Consider the following 20,454-nt stretch of genomic DNA (forward strand, 5'->3'; position numbering starts at 1 on the left):
GGTTCTCATGGGCCTATATATATATATGCACACACACATTATTTTGACATATTCACTATTGACTGCCTCTCGTACTCCACTCACAAACTACTCATTCCAACTAACTGACTAACATATCCTCCACTCAAATTACTTTCATATTTCACCCTACTAATTCACCACTAATCCTTTATGGGTTGTAGAGTAGCGTGCTGCTCGCTGAAAAAGTGCTTCAACACCTCATCAGGGGTAGCAGGTGCTATATAAATGCAAATCTTTTTGCCTCTTCTATCCCTCCACTATTATTCTCAATCCAAATAACGGGCTAACATATCCACCACTCAAATTACTTTCATATTTCACTATAATATTTCACCACTAATCCTTTATGGGTTCCCGAGTAGCGTGCTACTCGCCGAAAAAGCACTTCAACACCTGGTCAGTCAGAGGTAGTAAGTGCTATATAAATGCAATTACAATACAATACAATACCATATAAAAATATTTATTTTACATAATATTTATTTTTAATATTTTAAATGTATGACTATATTTCAAACACATTACATATAGGAGCAACCACATGAATGAAAAAACAACTATAAACAATGCATCAATTCACATAATGACTATACAATAAAATAATTGTCAATTAATAAATAATTGTGTTCAATTGATCATTACAGTAAATAGAAAATCAATTACATATTTAATACTTAATTCACTTCTCACCCTAAACCCCTACAAACCTAGCCACTCACAACTAAAATGTAGGTAAAATAATTGAGAATTCCATAATTTACATATTTAAATTTCAGTTAAATAAATCATTTACAAATAATAATAGTTAATTAATTATTGCATAACCAACTTTCCTCCCTATACCCCTACAAACCCAGCAGCCCACAACTAAAATATAAGTGAAATAAATCAGTATTTCATAACTTACATAATTAAAAATGTATTCAATGATAAATTTACAATGAATAATTAATTGGTTATTATTACTTCATTAAATTCCCACCCTAGACTGCTACAAACTTGGTATCCCACAACTAAAATATAAGTAAAATAAGTCAGTATTCTATATTTTACATCATTTGAAATGAAATAAATAATTAAATAACAATAAATACATTGTTAATTATTACTTATTAAATTTCCATCCTAGACCTGTACAAAGCTAAATAAGTATTCCATAATTTACATAATTAAAAACAATTAAACATTATTAATTAATAATTACTTTATTAACTTCCCAGCCAATATCCCTAGAAACCCAACAACTGTACATTACTATTAATAATGAAATACAAATCCAAATCACTTAAATTTACAAGCTCAGTTTTAAAAATATAATAACATTTATATGCACAATATTAGCACATAAAATTAATAAGTCATTAAAACATCCTACAATAATTACAAAACTATATTTTTAACAAATATATCACTGAAACGTCGATATTCTTTAAAATGATATAACTTACCTCACAAAATGATATTCTAGTCAATATTAGTGCATTACAATATTTGTGTGGCACGATGTTTAATTTCCGATATTTATTTCTCCCGATATTTTAAACTCAATATTTTGTCTAAAACCTGATAGAAAAGCATCAGCTTTGACTCAGACTGTTCATACAAACAGGTGACATATTTCGCATCCCTTATTTTAAGATTACTGGTGTTGGAATACCAAGGTCAGGGAAAACAAGGTTTAGATGGCAACCCTTCTATCACCTTATCGGATCCGGCAGGGAACTCTAGTCGAGAAAGGTTGAGTTGAAGCTCAAGAATTACATTTCTATCAACTGTATATTATGCCTGCCTCCTAGACCTCTGAAATAATGAATTTGTGCAATTAAACCCAGAAGAAAAGTGCACAGAAATCCCCTGAGAAAAGGCACTGGTTGTAAATACTAGTTTCAAGCACTGGTTTGTGGCCTCTTTTGTGGTGGTGATGCATAGATCGTTGCCACTCTGTGTGCTTCACACATGTCTCCATCGTAAAAGTTCATCTTTAATTTACTTGCTCCAGGGAAACACTTTCAAAGAGTCATGTTGCCGCAGAGCCCAACTCTAAAAGATCTGCGGTTGAAGAAATGTGTGCTTTCACTCCCAACCGAGACGTAGTTCAATTGCCGACCTGCATCAGACCCCTCATGCCACACCACCCCCAGATAAAACACGAGAGGCATAGAGGGACTTTTATTTTAAAAATCACACAGTGCAGCAAGTCCTCTTGCTGCGCTGCGTGATAGGGAAAGGGCAGGAATGTGCCATACTTAACATTATAAGGTGCATTCCTGTCTTTTCCTTGCGTTGTCTTACAATGGGCTGCCTAGCGCCAATGCAGGCACCCTTGCATCATGGTGCAAAGCTGCCTGCGTTGTAAGCAGGTTTTGTTTTGAGCAATAAGGGACACCATCCTGCACAAAAACAATCTTCTGAGGCATTTTCCTATTTCTATGTGTGCTGCAGAATGCAGCACACAGAAAGAGGAAAGCACGGGAAGTAAAGATATTTCTCCTTGTTATGTCACATATAGGGAGGTGTAGCATTCTGACGCATTCCCAGGTCTACCCATGTTGGTAAATCACGGAAAGCATCAAAATCCATGGGGGGAAGCGTGGGAGCACCCACGCTCTACCCATAAAACATCTCCTTGGGGTAGAGTAAAGCAACGCAGCGATTTGCGCTGTGTTGTGTAACTCTAGATTTCTCAAGCCACGCATGGTGGCCTTGCATGGCTTGATAATACTTACTTAGTAGCTGCAATGCCCTTGCGACCCATTGCGTGGCGCAAGGACGAAGCAAGTGCTTGATAAATATGCTCCATACGTCTGGATTCACCGACATTGATATGCAATGACAACTGTTACAGCGACTCAAAATTCCTTCCCAGAACGGTTGTGCCCAAGCTTTTTTCCTATGAAGGAATATACGTTTACATTGTGAATCATTGAAAAATCATTTTTCTGCAGCAGAATTCACCAGTACAGTCATTGCTTGTCTGATCACAATAGGACATAATCTGAGAAAATCAATTGGTTGCTATAATTTCCATCGGTTATTTAGCAGCAAAACCTGAGCGGAAATTGTGAACTCTGAGTAGTGATATAAATTGTCAATGAATAAATATGCTTGCCCATCCACAAAAATAGGCTCCAGGGCATAAAAAATGCAGGATCGTTCGTCTATGTTTATTACAACCTACTCTGTGGCTTCTTGATGCTGAAGTAATGCAGTGTTACACAGAAGAGAAATTAAACCATCACTGCAAATGTCGAAAAGAGATTTGACTGTCATCACTTCACATTTCTGGCCTTGTGTGAGGAGCTGAAATTAATTTCCACAGACATATTCGAAAGGGTTATGTACAAATCTACCTTAAGCATGTTGCATGTCAGAATATTAGTAGCAAAAATATCGTCTGACAGAAATATTGGTCCAAAAATGTCATTTATAAAAATATCAGTACTTTGGGTGTACATTTTCTATTGTTAACTCAACAATATTTCCGGTTCTGGGGATCCGGCACGCTTGAGGAACCAGCTAGGGTCTACTAATTGGCAGCCGCGGCCCATACAGGTAAGAGCGGTCGGGTTATAAAAATGATTTATTTAATTTTCCCTCGTGATCCTCTGTTGAAATCCACCCACACGGCCCCACTGCTCTTACCTGCACGGGCCGCTGCTGCTAACTGATGGACCACCGAGGGTGAGAATACTGCCTGACCATGTGCTCAAAAAGCCTGAAAGCTGACTCAACAGACAACACTTAGATGAGCCAAGCGCTCAGACAACAAGCAACATCAATGCCCTCTCTCTCATTTGAACAGCTATAACTGCCAGCACTTTGTGAACACTCTCGGTGGCGGGCTGAGGTCAATCTGAAGCACAGTGAACTGCTGGAATCAATACCCTACAATGAAGCACAGAAAATTCAATACACTGATCACCCTGGAATGCTATGATGGGCCACAGAGGTTTGCTTAGCTCTCTGTTTCCATTAGTAAGGCCTCACAGTGCTGTTTGGGTACCTCCACAATGTAGTCTTGAGGATTCAGTCACAGACTGAAGTCTGTTTTCTGATTGATTTGGATCATCAGTTGTGTGGCACTTCGCGTTATTTTTTCGGCTGGATATGTATTACAATGGTCAGTGCAGTTCAAGGTGAGAATGACATCCCATTGCAGAAAATTCAGAAACAAGTTTCTGAAAAATGCCTAATTTTTTTTTGTATTCCCTTATTAATGTACCCAGAGAAGCTGCAATAGAAAATACCTAGAAATCACACCTTGTATTCATTTATATTGATGTACAAACTTCATGGTGCTTCTTTCTAAAAAGGTAGTCACAGTATGGTCTACTACAGGGCTTGGCGCGCCCTGACTAGTAAACGTATTTCCAGTTTTAAGGTTTGACTCAACTGTGCAACCGTCGTCTGACCTCGTGTGATCAATCTAAAAAAAAACTTTCATGAGTTCAAACGAGAGGGCTTTTGGCTCCACCCCCTTGTCCTGGGCTGGAGTAAATGTTTTAATTGGGCTGAAGTTGTGTGCTTTTGCAGAAAAAAGTCCTTCTCCATGCAGTTGTGATTATTTTGCTTGTTTATGAAGCTATCTGAGCCAGGGGGGGTCGACAGATGACCATGAGGGGAAATTGCATAAATAATTAATTTCCCCATGTCGTTGTCTGTCGAAATCCCTCACCGGGCTTTTACTAGTAGGTTGCTGTTGCACTGTATTACAATTTCCAATTGGGCTTCGGATCTGCTGGTACCTGCAGGTACCGAGGGGGGCGGATTCACAGAGGATCAACTTACCTAGATATCTATAAAGTTCCTCCTTTAATAACTCCCAAACTACTGAACAGATTTACACAAAATTACAAAAAGGTCTCTTTCTAGACCAAGATCTACCTTTCTGCAAACTTTGGTGTAATTCCGTTCAGAGGTTCGGGCTGTAGTCATGTCTAAAAACTGCAAAATCCCCATAGACACTGCTTGGAAAAAAAGCATTTTGGGACCCGCCTTTGTCTTGGCCCCCACTTCACAAATCACCCTAAAACTTCCCAGACAGAAGCTTGACTAACTCACGTACTAGCTTTGAAAATTTCGTGAAGATTTGTCAAATGGCGCCGAAGTTATTAGCAGAAGAAAAAATGCTTTGTGTATGGGAACAGTTTGCCCTAACTACCCAGTGGCTATCACCAGTAGCTGATATATACATATATATATATATATATATATATATATATATATATATATATATATATATATATATATATATATATATATATATATATATCTCGTCCATCCACCACAGATCCCTCCTGTAAGATTTCTGGATAATCTGTCCAGTGGGACCTGAGAATAAATGTGGGTCCTAAAACGCAAAATCCCCATGCAATTTTCCACAGCCTTCTTTAAGACGGGCTACAGCACAAACTGCTAAACCTAATTGCACCAAATTTGGCAGGAAGCTAGGGCCTGAATACGATGGTGGTGAGAACACCACCGAAAGGCTGTTGGTGGCGGTCTCACCGCCATCGGAACCAACTTTCCGGCCCTCCAAATTATGATGGCGGCGGACGTGTGGCAGTCGTAAAGACCGACCACAACGCATCCGACGGGCTCCTTGAGCCCGCCAGTGCGATGGAGAGGCTCGAAGTCCCTACAATGGTGGCGGTACCTACCCGACACCGCCATAGGGATTACGATGTCCCTTTCCACCTGCCTGTTCATGACGGGTAACTCGCCATTAACAAGCAGGTGGAAAGGGACTTTAGGGGCCCTCAGCGGGCCCCACAGACACAGGATATAGGTGCCCCCTTACATGTCCCCAGTACCATGTAGGATACACCGCATGGTGCCTGCCACGTAGTGCAGGGATATGTAAAGTGATGCCTTTTTTGTCTTGTGGCGGGTGCTGCAGCCAGCAGCACCTGCAGCAATACAAAATAAAGGCATTGCGACAGTCTCGTCGGGCGGTCCCGATTCCCGATAGAATCCACCATTCTAATCAGGCCCCTAGATCTTGGTCCACAGAATGTGCTTTTTATGATTTAGTTTAAATCCGCTCAGTAGTTTTGGAGATATTAAGGATGAAATATTATAGATAGTTGCACGGTTGACCTTGTAAGACTCTTGTGAACGTCCCACGAGAGCGCAAATTAAAAAACGCAGCCCTGTGATTGGGCAAGAGGGTAATTTTTCCTGTGAGACATCACGCTCTTGCGGGAGCGTGAAGGCTTTCATTAGTCCTGCAAGAGCAAGCGCTCTGTTTTGGCTGACTTTTAGAGTTTTTTCCAATGAAATGTCCACCATTACTGTTTACTGACAAAAATAGCAGGTTTTGTGGGAATGAAGTAATAAAGCTATAAAAGGGTGCAGCAGAAAGGCATCCTGCCTCCTAGATTTGAAGAGGAGGTCTCTAAGGCATAACTACTGTGATGAAAATAAATGTATATTGTTTTTTTTATTAATTGCGAACTCGCTGCACTTTTGCGAGACCATGAATAGTAATAGGGAATAGGTGAGTTCTCAATATACTCTGCTAGTAGAAATGCATATTGTGGTGCTTTTTACTGAGAGGAAGTGTGTAAGACATAAGTACTGTGATGAGTTGAAGGTTAATTAATCTCTTTTTTTTGGTTACGATCTTGTGAGACTCTCACGTGACCATGAAAAATAGGAAGGAGTAGGTGATCTTGGAATACACTCTGGTATGCACACTTGTCACTGAAGGAAGGGGTCTTAGTGGAGATGGCATTTTCAAAATCTACTATTTTCACCTATCGGCTTGGGAAGAGATGTGAGTATAGTTGAGGTTCTTCCGACACCCTTCTTTGCAACCCCATTATCCAATAGAGGGGCCTGAGCGGTGAGGCCAATTCCTCTTCACACCCTACTATGCATACTTGTCATCCAAAAACGAGGTCTCAGCAGAGAGGCTAGTCTCTCCCCACACCCTACTACGCACACCCATCATTTGAGAGAGAGATCTGAAAGAAAAAGTCAGTAATTCCCCACTCACTACTATGCACACCCATCATTTGCGAAAGAGGTCTCAAAGGAGAGACCAGTCCATCCACACACCCTACTACGCACCTGTACACTTGTTTTATGTGCAACATTGATTCTATAACACAAACTTCACTTCATGGGTAGCTGGGTTTTTGTTGACTTTAAACCACAGATAAAAGGGTAACCTATCCTGCACACAGTGTTTAAACTGCATACAACTGTTCAGGGAAAACCAAGTTCCTCCAGATGCTGAAGCCCTGTTACATAACTAATGCCCTACTATGGACAGTCTTTACCTGTATCAAACCCCTGACAGTCACATAACCTACATAGACAAATGAAGTGGATATAAGAAGAAAAGAGTGTACTGTTAACACTGTTTACTTTATGGAGAGAGTTTACTCTGTACCACACTGTTTGCAGATGTGAAACTCTCATGAGAAATACACCACGGAGTATTAAAAAGTATCTATTAAATACTGTGCACCCTCTTTGCAAAACTTGTCTGAAGAGCGACTATTCAAATAAAAAACCAAGGACTGAAGGAGCTAAAGATCATTCTACCTGCAGCCTTCATACTGTGGTGAAAACGCTACAGATAGCCCATCTCCTGAAGCAAAACAAGAACGTGTATATAGGTTATTACCTGGTGCCCACAGTATTCTATGTTAAGTAAAAATTGTCAAGCTGAGACAATTCTGTCTAATAACTCAAGGCTGCTTACAATACTTACCATGTAGTACGTAGAATCTTTGCCCTGCTGGATACGTTTTCTGCAGTACCAAAAGGCTTGTGTTGAACACACAAACACAAGTTATCAACTGTCACCTGCACACAGAGTTACTCTTCAATATAAAGATGTATACCATGTTTAATACCTATATATACCTATGGTGTATTAGAAGCACATGCATTTTGTAAACACTTATACAGATTGTCTGAACACAGGTTGTACCGAATTAGGTAGAAAACCAATATAATAGTTACCCCTCCCCCACACTATGTAAACTCTCAAACAAACTAGAAAACTCATTAGATGATGTCATAGGTGATGTAGTCATTGATCCCATTTAAAATGTCATCAGTGATGTTATAGAACATGTCATAAGTGATGCCATATGTGAGGTCATAAGAAGTGCAGGGAGCACAAGTTATAGTTAGTTCTGTGTTTTCTTAAGTTCAAAGTGTCAATGCTGTCATTGACAAATTCACTTAACTATAACGTTCCTTTAACCTCTGTTTTTTTCAGGGAATATATAGGTATAAATATATACCTATGGAAATATAAAGGGCGATATCTGAGTGTCATTTACACTTTGCTTTCATTCATAACAGCGTACTGCATAGGGTAATGTTTCAGTCCACATCAGTCACTGGGTCTCTTGCCGCTTGAATGACAACATTTTCTGTTCACATGTGCCCATACATCCACCTATAATTGAACATATTTCAGTGTCAGGGCTGGTTGGCCAGTCCATTCGTTTTCAATTTAATCATTTTATAGTTTTCCTTCTCATTTCTTTGCTTGTCCCCTTTTTATTTTAATGTTACTAGGAGGATACTACAGCTCCAGGCAGTGCTATTGGGGTCGCTTGCTTTCCGTTCATATCACGTGCAGTGCGCAGCATGCAGTGTGACTACGTCTCCAAACAAAGCAACCTTTATAGACTGCAGATGTCCAATATGTATCATTGATTTACTATTCTAAGATGGTCAACACGGTTCTAAATTTGGTGACCATGTAGGAATTTTAAATCAACAATAGACTATGTACAGCACCACTGCAAGACGGACATGTTCTGCTATGTTTAATTGTGTTATTTCAAGCATATGTCCGCTGTGTTACCTGCATTCATTTATTATTTTGCATATTTTGAGTTTGGGTGTGTTTTACTGTGGTTGTGTCAGAAGGTGAAGAATGCGTTGTGTATAGATGAATGGATGCACAAATGTAAAGTTGAGTGACAGGGTACATATATAATAACTTATTGTGTGCCTAACCCCATCCCTGACACAAAAGGTATGTTCATTCATAGCCCAGACCTACTGCCATTGTCAATGCTTGTTTTAGAGATGTACACAGTTGTGATTCAGTTAGGATGCCCCTAACCGGTACTACGTCATTTCCAATGTTTTTTTAAAAACTGAAGAAATATTTTATGGGTTATGGGAAATGGTTCACATAATTAGGTTATATTACTTTTAATTCAGAAATAAACACAGACACTCGAAAAAATGACACTTTATTGCAGAAGCTTGAGACTTCTAGATGGAGAGACCAATCTCGAATTTGGGACCACAATGCTGATTTCAGCACACTTCTCTTTCGATATAGGGAAAGGCAGCAGGCTCCAGACGGGCTGTTTGAATTTTGAAAGGCTTGAAACGGGGGTGTAATGCAGGCCCCTGTAGCCCTACGGTGCGGGGTGTGGGGCATCACGGGACTCCCATTCAGTGTCAAGAATAGGAATATCTGTGACATATGAGAGCCTCAAGGCAACCTCAACCCAATCTGCTGGAAGCCCCATCTTTTGCGTTATGCCACTATGTTGACCCCTCCTAAGTGAGGCCTCTTAACAGAGAAACTTAGAGGGCCAATGCTTAGGGAAGACTAGATTCGTCGATGTATGCTTCGAGACATGTTGCTGGGAGGCTGTGTCCAATCTGTATTAACCCAGAATGCCCTGCGGATCTTGAGGCGTGATGAAAGTGTGGGGGGCAGGGTGGGGGTCCTCAAGTATGTCAGACACAGTTCCTTGAGTCAACACTCACTTGGGGAGTGGTTAGACAGCTGTCAGAATATTAACTTTGTAAACCAAAGGCTGCTACCATGTGGCAGCATGTTTGAGAAGGGAAGGCTCTTGTATGTCAGAAAAACTAGGAACTTCCTGGTATCTGGAGGCTATCAAACTTAAGACAGAATAAGAGAAAAAAATGAACTGTCTGCTTCAGAAAAAAACAAAGAAAATAATGTTGAACACGCAAAGAAAAGTGACTTAAAAATAATTCAAGGAGATGCGTCAAAAATGGTTGAAAAGGCCAAAACCAAGCACAGTGATGGAGCAGCGATCGTTGCAGAATATGGGTGTAATGAAATCCGGCAATAGGAGCAGAGTATTCTGGGATTCCTCCACAACAACAAACCCACAATTCATAAAGGAACAGAGAACCACTGATGTGTTCAGAGGTGCGTCTACAGGATAAAACTTTTCTAAGTTTGTGAATCTGAGAATGAACAAGTCCTGTGTGTAATTTTTACTGAACGAGTGCGTAATTCCCTTTTTTCCGTATTCCTGCGCCGACTTGTTTCAAGAAGACATACCTTGATTTGGAGGAACAGCAATACATGGTGTGTGCTACAGCTTAATGCTCTGAACCAGCCTCTTGACCATACTGAGAGTGGGTGGAAATACCACGGTGCTGGCCTTCATCCTGCAAGCCTTTTATGCATGAGGGCATAACTTGCGAGACTGACTAGACAGGGGACAGTCTCCAGGGAAATCTACAAGAGGCCATTCTGCTGAAAGGGTGGTGAAGATGGAATTTTGCACACAAAAAAACAAACTCTTCATCGTTCCAATTTTCATGCAGACGCACTAGCGTCTCGCCATAAATATGTATACCAGTCAGACTAAAACTACAAAAAACGAAAAACCCATGTTGGAGATGTGAGTTTCCTCAGCTTTAAGGCTTGCCAAGCTCGTTGTGCAGACAGGCATGCCTCTGATCTACTTGTCGACCAGCCACTTGCCTATCACGTCATCTCAAAATGGCTGCTTCTACTCACTACATCTTCTGCATCAAGAGGCTGACTTGTCTACAGGGGAACTACTCCAGCCCTATACGCCCCTCAGAGGCCCTGGCCTGTCAAGTTACCTCCAGATTTCCCCTACACACCAGTACACTGATGCTGTGCAACCCTTTGTGGTAATGTGCAGGAAGTGCTCCAGAATGGCTGGTCAGGGGGCTGAATTTTCCAATGGTCAGGAGAACCCGGCCCTTTCCATGAGAAGGGGGGAAAGATCCCGGTTCCAGAGATGTCTGCAGTAGTAACGCCATTCACACTGAGTTATCCACTCAGACATTTCTCCGAGAACCCATCGGCTAAGAGAGGGATTGGAGACCTTCGGGGGCACACTGGCCTCCACATGTTACTCTCTCACTGGAGGCATCCTGGGAACCTCTGTTCAGAGAGTAGCTACAGTAAGTCACTTGGCACATGACCTCCAATGACATTCTTCCTGGGCAGGAATTTTGAGTAGATTTCACTGCAGATGGAGCCCTGGAACAGGATATTAGCCACCAGCTTGCATACTATCTGCCTGAGAACCATAAACCATCCCCACCCTGGCGTAGGGGGCCATGCCTCTTACCTGTCCAAGTTGAGTCTCTGTGCCAGCATGCGCCAGTCTGCGCAGTGGGCCCCGGGGTCATCCAGGCTGCTGATGATCTTCTGACGAATGAGGAAGGGGATCTTGAACGCGCTTGGACCCACCAGGGCAGCAGATGCCTCCTCACCCTCACCGAGCAGAAGGTCCATGGGGTGACTGTCCTGGAAGAGAGAGGCAAGAGAGTCAGGATGTAGAAGAGACTGAGAGACAAATCCCGGCTGGAGGGAGCTGTAACACAGAGCCAACCGATGCTGCGATGGGTGGTAACTGTATTAAGGAGCAGGAGGCTTGATACCTGGGTAAGATCATCTGGAACGTAGAGGAAGAGGAGAGAAATTGAAATAGAGGGCAATGGAGGGAAATTGAACTGAAGTTAGAAACTCATGGGCAGATTTACAAGAACTGACGTGTCGCAGCATTTTAGCAGAGATGTGCCAGTTCAATTGCGTAACACAAAAAAAAACTTACACCACCATGGAGGCGTCACATTTACAATGTGGCGCCCCGTGGCGAAAGGATTGAAAGATGCATCAAGCAAGTGCAACGCTACTCCAGCAATGCTTAGGAATGCTTATTCCTATTGTGCTGCATCACTCCTTATGCCGGCTTCAATAAGGCGTAAAGTTTTGATGCAGCGGCGTTGTACAAGTGATGCAGGGAAATCTTGTAGATTTCACTGCGTCACTTTTACGAGGCTTTTTTGCTTCGGAATGCCCACCCTGCATACATTATACCTGACCCAGGTATAATGTGACGCAGGGCTTTACAACGTGACACATCGAGGGAGATGCGTCACGTTGTAAATGTGTCGCAACGTAGCAGATTGTTTATGACACTGCATCACAAAAGTGACGCAACGGTGGCATAAAAGTGTTGCAAAGGGCTTGTAAATTTGCCCCTCAGGCTACAACACTAGGAAAAGGACAGAAATTGGAGAAAGACCAAAAATTGGGAAAAAATATGTAAAATGAACTATAGCTCTTCAGTTGGCAATTGGAAAATGAAAATAAAATGTTAGCTCCCTTATCAAATAAATGCACTCATTTAACCATGCAATTTTATATAAGGGTAACCGTTAATCCAGAAGTAAAGCTTGTCTCGAGAATGTTAAAACGGGTGGTCTAAGGTTACCATTAAACTTGTAAACCAACAGGCAACAATCCTATGAATTTAGCCAATGTACTACGTGTGGTGTGGCCAAGCAAGACCTATGTCAGGTGCTGCTGCTTGTAAATCGGTACGTTTTGAACAGAATAAAATAATAAGGCTGATACTATTTTAAGGAATAAGATGTACACTCTTAAAGTGACTCTAGAGTTTTAACTTGAACCAAGAAGAGTGAATATTTGTTACCGAATTTTGTTTTTAAACCTGTTAATATATATCATGCCATTTTTGCCTTACTACAGATTTCTGTGGAAATGTGTATTGCACATAAAGCAACCTTGAAATTGAAAAAATACATGGAAGAGATAAAGGGAGACTGCAACATAAAGGAGGGAAGGCACGCAACGCACTTTAACATGATGAGATACTTTCTTTTTTCATGGGAATATAGATAGACCCGCACTGACCCCAGACCACTTCTCAAGGATCTCAGACAGGGGAAAACACATGGCACCATGGTGTTAATCTAGTGGATGGCCATATGACTCAAGAATGGCAGACCAGGAAAGGGGCTGGGAAGGGAGGGGGGTTGGAACCAGTTTAGTTAGACAGAGTTAATTCATACATTAATATGCTTGGTTTACTGATCTCGCTGTGAAGTTCTTAATCACGAATGTGAAAATACCCGTAAGGCCGGATCAGCGGTAGACTGATGACAAATATCTGTAACCAGTAGGTATGCCGTGGTCACATATGTATTATGTATAAGATGAGAACAAAAACAAAATGCCTTATGTGTTGTAAGTGATCCTGCTTTTACGCTGTCAAGGTTTTTCAATAAAAGTATGTTTAAAAAAAAAGGAGGGAAGGATTGAGGTGTGACCCCGGAATAGCAAGTCCAGGTACATTGCTGGACACTAATATTGTGGACTAAAGAATGGGATCCAAAAGATCGAAAGGTAAATATGTATAGATTTTTTATGTATAACTCCACTCTCTCTCTCAAGATATTCAAAAGTACAATCCAGTGAGAGACTGCGATATTGGGGGGGAGGGGAGGGAGAGAGACTGCAGAATAGAAGAGAGAAGGGAGAAGGGAGAGAGACTGAAGAATGGAGAGAGGGGAAAGAAACTGCAGCTTCGAGGAGAAGATGGAACGAGACTGCAGCATGGGGGAAGAGAAGGTGGAGATGGCAGCATGGAGGAAAAGCAGGATAATCCCCTACACAGAGTGTACGACCTTCTATAGTTGGGCATGTTCATATCTCACAGGGTGGACCTTGTGTGCCCCCACACACCGGGTACGTGCCCCCTTCCACTGGTAAGTAATGTGAACCCCACATTGAATACATTCCTCGCTCTGCAGCATTTTATGGTCAAGCCCACACTGGGTGTGTGCCGATCCCGGCACTGATAGGGTGAAGCACATACTGCGTGTGTACCAATCCGGGCTTCGATATGTTAAAGGCTGTTTTGGGTATATGACCTCCTCGGTAGCTTGGGGGTGATGCCCCCACTGGGAGCCCCTTCTCCACCTCCTCCGCGTCTTGCCCCGTCCCCTCTGTTGGTTTTTCCGGGGTCCCCTTTGGCGCACTGCAGAACGCACAGACAGGCACCTGTCAAATCTTCAAACTGATTTTCTTTCTTCCCTGGGAAATCGTTGGCAAAGTCACCAAACAAAAGCGCGCGACGGAGGGGGCGCGGGGAGGAAGAAAATAAATAAATTGAAAGGTATGTCGCTATTGATTTTCTTGGAGAGGCGAATCCTGTCATCCTTCACTGCGAGATTCTCCTCCGGGGAGCCGGCCTGAAATCTATTAATATAGATCAATAGTGTCTGAGCGGGAGCAGGGAGCATCACTCACGCACAAACATCTGCCCTCCACACATCCATCCTGCTCAACGAGAGCGCGAGACGGAGCCGCACATCCCGAAGCGCGGGAACCTCCCTCCAGCGCGCGCCGCAGGGCCGGCACGCGGCGGCGGCGGCAACCTTCGAGGGCCGCGTCAGTGACGCAGGCGGAAAGGGCTGCTCCCTCGGACTGGCGCGCGCCGCTGGGCCGGCACGCGGCGGGAACCTTTCGAGGGCCGCGCCAGTGACGCAGCGCGGAAAGGGCTGCTCTGACTGGCTCGGGCTGCCTTCCCGCTCACCACAGGGCTGTCTACGTCAGCATTAGCGGGCACTACAGAGCCAACAACGCTTTGCACCCTGTTTAATTTGGCAAAAATTATATATAGCTGCACGGGTTCACGATTTTCTTACAAGGTGAACGAACGGCCCTGCTACAGAACGCTCTGGTCGCCAATATGGCAAGACTGTCTCATGCCTCTTTCGTCCACCGCCCCACCCACTCCTTGTCGCTTTACCTCACTTTTGCACTTTCTTTTTCATCCATGCTTTGTGCCCCGTCACAGTTTTATCTTTCTTTTTTAAAATTCTCTTTATTCTGCCTTTCTCATTCTTCGGGTCCAAGTTTGATGCTAAAAAAACTAGGGGGCATATTATCAAGCACGGTGTTAACTTTATCGCCGCTTAGCAGGAAGCTCGTTAAAATTATCGCTGTTTTAGCGGCAGTTTCCTGACGCTAAAACGGCAATCATTTTAACGAGCTTCTTGCTAATATGCCCCCAAGTTATTTCTATGAAGAAAGGGTATCGGAGTCCAACGCCTGCCTACATAAAATATTTATCTACAATCCCTTCCCCCGTCAGGGTTGTGCAAGTGGTTTGAGGTGATGCTGTCACAACGCTCTCGCATTACTGTAATGCTCTCAGTCTTCGCCTTCCTTCGTGTAAAGATGTCAGTCGGGCTGCAAGGTTGTTATGGCTCCTGTTGAACTTTCTTGAGGTGACACCCACTCAGCCTTCAGGTAATTGAATCTTGCCTCCGGGAGCTCCTGAACAGGGACCCTGCTCCTCCTACTGAGGCCAACTCCTCGTTGTACCACTGGCAAGACTTCTGTCTGGTTCCTGTGTCCATTTCCGGTCTTGAATGTTAACATCGAACAGCTGAGTGTGCACCTGAAAAACTTCTTTGTGGACTGGCCAGAGAATCACCTTCTACGAACAGAAATGCTGATCTAGTAGGCAGCATTTATCCTTCTTTGAGACACAAATGAGAAGCGAGGGCCAAACAAAGCCCAAGCTATATTGGACACTGCTGCCACCCATAGGGTTGTAGGTAGGACCACCATGTATTGAAAATCCCAGTTAAAGGGGGTAAACAATAAAATTAAGAGAAAGTACATTTTCCTGGACTTCTGGTAGCCCAATTCTGCTCTTAAATTGGCTTCTAAAAATAATGAAATGGAACATTGCTCATGACAACCACTCTCTCCACTGGCAGGTGATGGTGGGGTGTGGTTAAGTAGGTGAGGGAGTACAAAGAAACACACAAGCCAAGCTGATGTCTGGCAGGCTGGCGCTACTCATATGATGCACATAGACAATCTGGCAGTCTACAGTCTACCCTTCTATTGCTTGCTCTACATTTGCGGTACGCCATTTCTGCTTGGGCCCTTCCTCCTCTGCAGATCTTTGCCATGCCCTACACGCGTGTGTGGCTCTCAAAAGAGTGGCCAGCACCTATTGTGGGTGTTTCTTCACTGAAGAGTCCCAGGTATTGGTACTGGCCATGGTGATGGATGCAGTGGGCACTCTGATTGCTCTGGTTACCGTTACATGTTTATAGGTGGCCTATCGTGGGCAATGGTTGGTAGTCCATGGGGATGGGTAGTGTTGTCTTGTGTAACATGCAGTAGGAAAGTGGAGTAATCCTGGGGAATTCAATCACAGGCAGGTAGGAATTAAGGAAACAACTCACTGTTTTATCATATAGCAAGGAGTCAAAAGGCAAGTCAGAACTATGTGGGTTCTGTTTAACTCCAGATGGTAGGAGGTTGATATGTTCTCACTTAGTACAGGAAGCCGCCAGGCATCAGATTGTAGTTAAAGAAGGGACACCTGTGCACAGCCCTGTAATCAATTATGTAATTCAGAAGTTGGTCGTATCACTAAAACACACCCGGTCTTTTCATGTGCATGGGGTAGACCACAAGAGTATAGAAAAAGAGATACTTCAGCTAAGATTGTACTCTTTGAAAAGCGAGTGCAAAGATTTCGTTGCATACTACTATCATGGACAAAATCTCGGGGGACCATATTGAAAGGATTGAAAGGTAAGTGCACAGAGGGAAGCATAGATTTACTATTCTTAACTCCACATCTATGTACCTTGAAGACATATGTATGTATGTATGTGTGTGTATATATATATATATATATAATCATCAGGGTACATCAAGGTACACAAATGAGGCGTTAGGGACAGAAAATCTATACACATGGATATTTTGCCCCCTGATATTTCGTTGTTATTAGTGTCCCACGCTATCCCGGACTCAATATACAGGAGCCACACCGTCAGCTAGATATGCTGGAAGGAATGGAGAAAGGGGAGAAAAAAGATAGACTGAAGGAGCGAGGGAAAAAGAGAGAAGGGGAGAGGGTGGATGGAGAGCTAGAATCAGTGACAGGAAAATATACAGAAAGAGAGAGGAGGAGAGAGACACATTTAAGAAAGAGAAGGAGAGCCCCAGAGGGAGTGGAAGAAAGAGAAAGAGTGTGAGAGGTAAGGAGGGGGACAGAGAGACAGATGGGACAGAGGGAGAGAGATTGAGACAGGGAAAGAGACAGAGATCGAGAGAAAGAGAGAGAGTTAAAGAGTCAGAGAGTGAGAGATTGAGAGAGACAGAGTGAGAGAGAGAGAGATTGATGTTAGAAGAAGTCGGGAAAAGGGCTGGTTGAGTGCTGATCTCGAGTCAAGAGAAAGCAGGCCTGCAGCATCACATGATAGAAATACATCTATGATAAAGGTAGAAAGCTTCCTTCTGCATCACAATCCTAATGGGAAATGCTTTGCTGCAGTAGAAGCTTGGCCGGGAACAGACAGTTCGGCTCATACCAGGCTCACGGGCATTTACTTCAAAACAGTAAAGGAAGCATTGATAAGGCCAGCAGGCACGCTTCCTCCCTACTGTGTAAGAACAGATGATCTTGTACAAAAGTGTGCTACTCTCATTATGTAAGAATGGGTAAAGAATAGGTAAAGAAGGCAACTGTAAAACAATAACCTGTTCTTTTACTTTACACAGTATTCGATAGCGCACTACTACATTTTCCAAGAGCTGTAATTACTAGATGCTAATGTTTTCCAATTTAAAGGTACTACATTTCCCATCTTTAAAAGTATGCAAGGCTGAGTCTGACTTGCTGAGATCTGAACATGTGTCACTCAGATCACTGTAGATGTCAGCAGCAAGCATTAATTCATTGATCCATCTTGCTGAGAAAAGAGTTGACAGGTATGGGATTGTGCTCCCATAAACCTCCGGTCAGCACGTGGCGCAGAAACCAGGGATAAGCCACAAGAGCACCCCTCTTCTACCCAGAGTCCTGCCTTCTGCGTAACTTTCAATTTTTCTGAAAATGAAACAATTTGCGCTGTTAACATGTTGTATTGTTCTCACTTCGACATTTGTACTGGAGGGTGTCACATTTGTACTGGACGGTGTCACATTTGTACTAGAGGGTATCACATTTGTACTGGAGGGTGTCACATTTGTACTGGAGGGTGTCACATTGGTACTGGAGGGTGTCTCTCGAGCACAAGTCTCATGCAAGGAAGCACTGGCACATGGCTTGGCAGTTCGGGCTGGACTGTTCCCATGAGGCACAGGGTCAGACTGATTTGCATATGGCCATGTCTGAACTGGGGTGGCGGAGTGAGCTAAAGCATGGTGATGGATTAAACCCAGATCTGTTGACTGGGGGTGAGTGCTTGCAATGTTCAACACTCCGTCCATCATCCCCTTTGGTTTTGCGCTGCAGAGCAGACATTCTTAATATGAGGTCTTTGGGCCCCTTGAAGTCCACTAGGCCTAATCAGGGGCTCTACGACTGTTTAGAAAATGAAATGATATTAGCAGATTAATAATGTATACTATACACATGTGGAGAAGAAGCGACCCTTACCTCCCCGAGGCGGCGTCCGAGCATGGGGCCCCTGACCTCCGGGACCGGTCATGCAGCGTCCCTTACAGCCAGGACTCCTCCTCTCTCTCTCTTCCCATACAGGAACCGGCAGCAACAGCCGAAAACGGAAGACCGGAAGCGACCTCCTATGACCCCGGAAGTGAGGCGTCACTTAAGGACCCGGAAACGACCGCCTCTGACCCCGGAAGTGCTTTTCTGACACCCGACCCAGAACACAGAAAAGCCGTCAGCCAGGAAGGGAAGACGTTCCAAGCAGCGGACTCGTGGCAGGAGGCAGCGGCAAGCGAAGAACCTCTGACAGCGAGAGGAGCGGAGCAGAAGAACCGAGACGAGGACGAGGAGGAGGACGTCTGGACTGAAGACTGGTGGCGTCCTCAGGAGGTGGCTGGAGAGCGGCCGCAACTCGCAGGAGAGTTGCGGCGGGGCACGTGAGTACACTCTATCCTTTCTCCGTGTGCCCCTGTATTTAGCTCTAAATATTGTAGATAGAGCCTCACGAGGACGAAAGCACTGTATATTGTATGCTATCACCTGCACTGTAGAGAAGACCCGAGCACCGTTGCCCCGACACACACAACACCCTCTTCCCATTCCCTCTCGCTTGCCTTTTCCCGTCCTCCCCTACCATCCCTTCCTCACGTTCGGTTTCCAATTCCCTCACTCCCCGGTGAAGGTGGAAGTACTCTAAGGTCCATTTTGCCCAGGACTAACCGCCCTGTACTCTTCTCTCCCTTCCATACCTCCGAGGAGTACCAGTGCCCTACCGTGGAGAAGACGACAACGGCCCAGCAGAAGGACTCCTCCAGACGACCCCGGCGCGCCAGACCCACATCCCAGCTACCCCAGCCCTGCACATCCACCCGGGACTTACTCAGCATACTTCGATCCGGAAAGACTTTTGTCCTGGACATTCAATAAAGTCGCTGATCATAGCACACTTTATCCGGCCTCCCCACCTGTTATTCCGGTCCGCCCGCACCCCAGCTCCACAATACATAAAAAAGCAAAATGCCAAATTGAAAAATGCTAAATGCTCAGGAAATGTGAATGAATTGAAAATTGGAGGTTAAAATTAGGTTGGCATCCGTAGCTTTATTTGTGAGAAGAGTTTAAAAACAGCAAACAGAGTCTACTACGAACATTTGAAGACCTCAACTGAAGAACTGGTATGCATAGACAAAAAAACCTTGAATTAATAGCAAAAAAGACAAAATGATTTGGTGGAGTCTAGCATATTGCTTCGCCTTTTAGATATAACATCGAATTTTGAAAAGGTCCACCTACCTGAAAAAGTGAACATCATTTTTTTATGAAGTGATTAAAATATTTCATAATTGGTGTATGTGTTTGATGTGTACTTTTTTCAGAGTTTATGCATATTGTTATGAGGAGCTTGTTAATATGGCATCCTCGGCTTCCGGTAGTGATTCACTGGGGGTCCACAGAAGTCAAAAGCTTAAAAAACCTGCTGCTGAGCAATGCTTACTATCCTGCAAAACTGTTATGTTATATTGATTTGTGTAGCGCACCCAAGAGCGTATCCAGGCGCTCGGGCAGGTGTGTAGGAGTGTGCTCCACAAAGGTGCTTATACGAAGAGCCAGGTCTTCAGCTTCTTGCGGAACTCAAGCACTCCGGAGGAGGCTCTGATGTGTTGAGGGAGGTCGTTCTATGTCGTGAGTGTGATATAGGCGAATGAGCGACCTCCAGTTTCACTTTTGTGGATGCGGTGAGCGTGTGCGAGTGAAAGTGGGGCAGAGCATAGGTGCCTGGTGGGTTTGTGAAAGGGTATGCAGTTGTTCAGGTATTCTGATCCTGTGTTGTGTAGGGCTTTGTATGTGTGCATGAGAAGTCTGAATTGGCTGCTCTTGTAAACAGGGAGCCAGAGAAGCT

General features: G+C 43.7%; 1 protein-coding gene across 1 annotated transcript in view; it reads right to left on the reverse strand.

Moving 5' to 3' along the window:
- UNC5A (unc-5 netrin receptor A) overlaps positions 1-20,454 on the reverse strand; it is a 391,034-nt gene that overhangs the window by 3,833 nt on the left and 366,747 nt on the right. The window contains exon 15 of the mRNA XM_078653214.1: positions 11,385-11,563. Coding sequence (XP_078509340.1) covers positions 11,385-11,563 — 179 coding nt within the window. The remainder of the gene's footprint in view (positions 1-11,384; positions 11,564-20,454) is intronic.

Source organism: Lissotriton helveticus, chromosome 7 (genome assembly GCF_964261635.1).
Source record: "Lissotriton helveticus chromosome 7, aLisHel1.1, whole genome shotgun sequence".
In the NCBI taxonomy this organism is placed as follows: Eukaryota; Metazoa; Chordata; class Amphibia; order Caudata; family Salamandridae; genus Lissotriton; species Lissotriton helveticus.